Below are 6539 nucleotides of genomic sequence, written 5' to 3'. Positions count from 1 at the left end.
GGGGCCCTAGGCTCGCCCGCGCGTTGGAGGGAGTAGGAGGAGGGCGCTGTGTCTGTGAAGAGACGGGGAAGGAGGCTCCTTTGATACCTTCAAGGCGAGCTCCGAAGTGCATCCCCGCAAAGCCTTTGCTTTTGAAGTTTGACGGACAAGTCTCCCTGATAAACTTTTTGCTTACTCTGCACAGTCCTCTCTGCAGAGCTTCCTTTTGGCTTCGCAGCTGCTTTGCTTTAGGACGGGAGTCTAGAACATGGCAGGGAGAGCCTTGGGCTTAGCTCAGGATAAAGGAGGACGAGAGTTTCCAACTTTGAGTGGGAAGTAAATGATGGAGACCCGGGCCCTAGGCAGGGAGAAAAGAAGTGCCTGAGACTTTAAGAGGAACTTTTTGTCCACAGCTTCAGAATTTAGACAGCATTTTCTCTGGGAAGCCCCGCGTAACCCCAAGTTGCTGTTAAAGATGGGCTGCCCTTGGCAGGTAGGAATGGACTTTTCTAGTTTCCCATCCCCCCCCCTTACTGGGGATCGAACTTGCATTGGCGAGGCAGGCAGTGGAACCACTGAGCCAAATCCCCATCCCTCCCATTCCTTTTTACAACCTGTTTCTTCCTTTACCCTTCAGGCAAAACAGGTGTTATAGGGATCATGGAATACAGCATGTTTATGGTCTATTTTCTACCAAAGATAGACTGAAGAATTGGCTAAATCTGTCCAGAACTACTTTCATGAAGGTGCTGTATTAGGTGGTCCCCTTCAGGACCCTGAAAGACTGAAGGGGGAAGTGATGACTTTGTTGATGACCTTTCTTTAGGACTCTTTCTCTGCTGTGACAGCCTCCTACTGACTCTGGAAACGGCAGTCAACAGGTTGTGCTGGGTTGAGGCCTGCTCCTATGTCAGTGGGAAGGTACAAAGGGCCTGGGGGGCCAGCTGCTCGTTCCTCAAGGGGTCCAAGGGAAGCAGCTTCCTCTGTCTGCAGTCCTTTCTGGCAGGCTGACTGTTCTTTGATACAAAGGAGTTTTTGAAGAGCACTTTTGAGTGGAAAGCAGCTCTTACTAGCTTAATCACCTGTTCTAATGGCACCTGTGGATTTAACCATGTTGTGATTAACTTGACCTTTGAGAAAAGAGGGGCTGTCTGCTATGCTGTTTGTTCAGGTATCATTTGAATGTGATGAGTCCCTGCACAGAATCGGGCATTTGTTTTTGTATCACCCAAGCGGCCATCCAGGATAGAGTTGCATGTAAAAGGTATCTGAGCATTATGCAAAGGGCTCAGGATGGTCATAGTAGTTTTCTTGCTGCAAGCTTTTTAGACAGGCCGTTTCTTCACAGATGGGTCAGCGTTACATGAGGTAAGGAGAATTATATAGCACTTTGTGAAATTAGCAGTTCTGCCTAGATAGAGGAAAATCTGAGAGAACAGCTCAGTGCCTGGTTCTAATATGGAGGGGTTTGCAAAATTGAGATACTGAAATTCACTCATATCCCCACATGTAGGATGCCACCAGCCTCTTTAATCATATCAAGGTGACTTCCTGGGTCTGGCTTGGAATTCCTTTTGCTATGGTGGGGTGGCTCTTTGGGTGGTGGTTCCTGGCTAGCCAGGAACATTTTTCTGAAAGTGATACTATAATGAGCCTGATCAAGTTAGAGAGGCAGAACCTGTACTCTGGGTCTACTCCAGCCCTGAACCTGTCCCGTGTAGAGAAGTCAGGTGTCCAAGGAATTAAGGTGAGGTGTGCTCTGGACTCTTGGGTATCATCTTTTTCTAAGTGTAAAGTATGATTGTTTGCCATACTCCTCTGGGTCTAAGCAGTAGAGCAAAACACTCTTTTGAGCTTGGGCACATTCCCCGACTCTTGATAAGCACCCCTCCTCCTGGAAGAGTTGGTCAGAAGAAGAGCTAAGTGAATGTATGACAGGTAGAACAGGAATGGTGAGCAGAGTTTTACTGCTTGTTGTTGGATGGACCCAGACTGTAGGCTGGGCAGGATGGGGATTTGAGCAGGAAACTGGGGCAGATGCGAGGCCAGTAGTCCTCCTATCTGTTCTGTGGTTCTGCAACTACAGCGGATTCTCCCAGGGATCTTTACCCTTTTCTTTCCTACTTCCTTCTACAAATTTCTCTAAATTCAGCTGGTTGTGGAATTAGTCAAATGATTTGGTGAAATCAGTTAAGGGCAGACATGGAAATTTGTCCCTTTCCCTAACGCGTTTGAGATTCTAAGCTATTTGTAGCAACTTTCTTAAAAATTCTATAACTTAGCATTTCCCAGCAGAGAATAAAGATTTCTACAAAAGCAAACAATATTCTGGCAGAGAAGATGAAACTAGGCATACTGATTTGGTTCTGTGTGTGTGTGGTGTTGGGAGTTGAACCCAGGACCTTGAACATACCAGGCAAGTGCTCTAGCACTGAGCTATATCCCCAGATTGACCTACTGGTATGTATGTATGTGTGCATGTATATATGTATGTAATGATTTATTTAGATTTTTTTGGACAAGGTCTCCCTATGTAGCTGAGGCTACCCTTGAATTTCTGATGATTCTCCTGCCTCAGCTTCCTGAGTGCTGGGACTATAGGCATGGCCAACCACACCCAACACCCACTGGTTTTAAATAGTGTTTTGATTGCATGTGCTGGTACACTTGTGAGGGTCTCCTGTAGCACGTGTTTTATTTGGTTATTGGGTTCCCTTTAGCAAACTGTCTGCTAGCAGAGTACACTCCATTTGTCCCAGCCGCACCCCCAACCCCAGTATTGAACCCTGGGCCTTGGGCAAAGTGCCCTGTCACTGAGCTACATTTCAGCCCTTAGGCAAAGTTTTTGCAGTCTCTTGAAAGGTTAGATATCTGAGGTGGCTCACACAAATGCAGTGTTGGGCTGAATGCAGATTTCTTTTTGCTGATGGTTTCCTTTGAGTCTGTTTTTTAAAATGTACTAGGTTTCCCTCTCCATTTGAAGAACAGCAGGATGTTTTCTTCTTTTTTCTTTTTTGGTGCCAGGGATTGAACTCAGGGCCTCAAGCTGTCTAGGCAGGCTCTGCACTGCTCAGCTGCATACCCAGCCCAACAGATTTTTTTTGTTTTTTTTTTTTTGGTACCAGGTATTGAACTCAGGACTTTGTGCTTACAAGGCAGGTGGTGGCACCACTGAGCTAAATCCCCAGCCCCCCAAAAGCATTAGTTATGATACTGAATCTTCAGGATGATCTGATGCTTTGATGCTTGAATCTTTTCCACCACTCTTCTGTTGGATTTGGGGAGGAAATTTAATGCAGTCCTCAGCGACCCCAAGTCATCTAATGTCCCAGTTCTTCCTTTGAAGCAGCAATCTCCAGGGTCTTCTGGAGGGAGGCTGTCGCAGGGCTCGGCCTGGATTCTGCTGCAGTTCTGTGGGCACAGCTGAGCTAGCCTAGATTTGGCCTTTGTCACTTGCAGTGATGAAAGGTCATCTTTGGTCCATGAAGACAGGGTCTTCACTGACTGAAGACTTTATGTTTGGTTAGAATAAACTGTAGGTAACATAGGGCACAGTATAGTCTTTCAGGAATTAGCTGTCTAAGAAGCAGGAGTGGAACAGAGCTTCTGCTTCCAGGCGTAGTACCACTGGGGTGCTGTGGACGCTCCTTCAGCAGAGGCTGGATGATTGACTGGTACATCTCTTGCCTTGAAATTTGGCACATTTACAGGCACTGTAGAAGACTTCATTCCTGCCAGTCCCACTTGGGATTGGTCATTTAAAACAGAAGAAAGCAGTAAGGGCAACCCCTGAGTCTGCTCTATTTCTAAAAGAGGTCCTGCCTGTGGGAGCGTCTTGTGCCTGTGGGACTGGTCGTTATCATCTGCTTCCTTCCCTGGGTCTCGTCCCCACACACGTATAGCCTCCCTTTAGTTATCTTTCATGTCAGGTTCCTCCAGGATGAGGCCTAAGACTTGTAAACTAGGGTTCCTTAGTGTGACATTTTCTGGTTTCCATGCTTAAACTGACGGTCCTGTATTTTGTCTTTTTCAGGTTGGGCGGCCCAGACCCTTTGGACTATGTTAGCATGTACAGGAATGTGGGGAGCCCTTCAGCCAACATCCCTGAGCACTGGCACTACATCAGCTTTGGCCTGAGTGATCTCTATGGTGACAGCAGAGTCCATGAGTGAGTGTCTCACTTTTCTGCCCTCCATGTACCTGTTTTTGGCCTTGAGCCTTATTTCTGAGGTTTTCCTGAGCAGGGGCAATAATGCCCATCCTCTGAGGTTGACACCTTTCAGGTGGACCCTCTGGGCCTATGCGTTCTGCTGGTATCTATCTACTTGTGCTGAGGTGGTCCAGGTCAAGCATTGCTCCTCTCTTATAGGAAGGGGTTGATGATGAGCAAGAGTTCCAAAACCATCAGTTTTTTCAAGCTTGCTCTGAAGTTTGGGCTAGAGAACAGACCCAGAACTTGAGCTGATGCATCTATTTTCTTTTTCTTTCTTTTTTTTTTTTTTGCATCTATTTTATTGTATCTTATATATATATTTTAAACAAAGCAAAATTGAGCCGGGAATGGTGGCACACACCTGTAATCCCAGCACTTGGGAGGCTGAGGCAGAAGGATCACTGTGAGTTCGAGACTAGCCTGAGCTGCATAGTGAGTTCCAGGTCAGTCTAACTACATAGTTAGACACTGTCTCAAAAAACCAAAAAAAAAAAAAAAAAAACCCAACAACAACAACAAAGCAAAGTTGAAAATATTTACAGCCGATGTGTTGGCACATGCCTGTAATCCCAGCACTTGGGAGGCTGACACAGGAGAATTGCCATGAGCTTGAGGCCAGTCTAAGGTACATTGTGAGGTCAAGGCCAGCCTGAACTACACAAGAGATTGTGTCTCCAAAAAAAAAAATTTACAACACTCATATTCCCATAGCCCAGATTCTGTCATTCACATCTTACTGTAGTTGCTTTATCTTTTCTATTTTTTCTTTCTTTTTGTACTGGGGATTGAACCCAGGACCTTTACATTGAGCTACAACCCCAGCCCCATTTTAAAAAATGTATTTATTATTATTCATTAATTAATTAATTTATTGTTTTGAGACAAGGTCTTGCTATATCCCTAAGTTTTCCAGGCTGAGCTTGAACTTAGGCTCCTCCTGTCTGACTCCTAGAGTGCTGGGATTACAAGTATGTACCACCATACCTGACCAAGGAGATGTTTTTGTTTTTGTAGAGCTGACCATGCTAGGATGCTAGCCAAATTTAATTTTCACACAAATATTCAGTTCCTGTGCACCTGAAGATACCAAGACTCAAAGAGTTCTATGTCTTGCTTAACTTAACTGCTTGGAGGTGACAGAGCCAGCATTTCAGTGTAGGCAGTCTGGCATCAGAGTCCATGCTATTTTAGTGACTGCCCTATTCCTCCTAAACAGTTGTATCATAATAAACTATTATTTACAGTTTTAAAACCATTTTTTCATATTTATTTTTTCCTGCACTATTGAGTAGTGAACCTAGAACCTCACACATTGTAGGCAAGTGCTTTACCACTGACCTACACCTCCAGCCCTTTTTATTTTTTAGGGATGGGGGGGGTCTCACTGAGTTGCCCAGGTTAGCTCAGAACTTGCAATCCTCATGCCTCAGCCTCCTTAGAGTTGTAATGACAAATGTGTGCCTCCACCACAAGACCATTTCACTTGTACTCTTGAGGGAGGGGTTCTTTTCTTTGATGTAAATGTAGTATTTTTTTTTCTTCATTAGCATAGTTATACAAGAGCTGATTTTATTTCTGTTGTCATTCTCTCTCTTTTTTTTTTTTTCTTTTTTGCTTCCTATTACACTATTATTAAAAATTTATATATTTTTTTGGAGACAGGGTCTGGCTAGGCAGTCCAGGCTGGTGTTGAACTCACTTTATAGCTTAGGCTGGGCTTGAACTCACAGCAATCCTCTTGCCTCAGCTTCCCAAGTGCTGGTTTGTACCATCTTTTTTGTATCTTGGTGACTACTTGGTTGAAAGAGTAGGAGGGTTCTCTCTTTCCTCAACAGGCAGATTCTGGAGATGATACAATGAAAAAGATGATAGCTCAGTGGCCCTGCGCCTGCCTGGCAAGCAGCGTCCTGAGTTTGAACCCTGATTCAACAACAACAAAAAGATAACAATAGCCTTTCCCCCCTTATTTTAGTTCTTACTGTCTTCCACATTCCTGCATTCAGTGCATTGCAGTATTAGCAGGTTCTCTTGTATTGCCATCTTTTTTTTTTCTTTTGTCAGTTTTTTATTACTTTTAAAGCATCTCCCCCCACCCCCAAAAAGTGCACTTTTATCAGTCGAATTTTTAAAATCTCGCACAATTTATTATAAACACTCTCAAATACAGTCAGTCTATGGAATGTCTGCTCTGTGCTGTGCTCTGGGCACTGCCCCATGCCCCACTCACCAGGCCCGGCCCCCCACAGTACAAGGCACCTCATGTCTGGGCCTGGGAGAGGCAGGGGCATCTGGGCTTGGGATTCCCATGCAAAGCCCTGGGCAGCCCCAGCCCCCCTGGCTCCTGGCC

At 45.2% G+C, this 6539-nt stretch overlaps 1 protein-coding gene across 1 annotated transcript in view; it reads left to right on the top strand.

Moving 5' to 3' along the window:
- Positions 1-6539, top strand: part of Sufu (SUFU negative regulator of hedgehog signaling) — a 102555-nt gene that overhangs the window by 2192 nt on the left and 93824 nt on the right. The window contains exon 4 of the mRNA XM_010626509.2: positions 4013-4147. Coding sequence (XP_010624811.1) covers positions 4013-4147 — 135 coding nt within the window. The remainder of the gene's footprint in view (positions 1-4012; positions 4148-6539) is intronic.

Source organism: Fukomys damarensis, unplaced genomic scaffold, assembly GCF_012274545.1.
Source record: "Fukomys damarensis isolate Sample0158 unplaced genomic scaffold, DMR_v1.0_HiC HiC_scaffold_8, whole genome shotgun sequence".
Lineage (NCBI taxonomy): Eukaryota > Metazoa > Chordata > Mammalia > Rodentia > Bathyergidae > Fukomys > Fukomys damarensis.
Note: the sequence above shows the minus strand (reverse complement) of the source record. Positions and strands in the feature narration are given on the sequence as shown.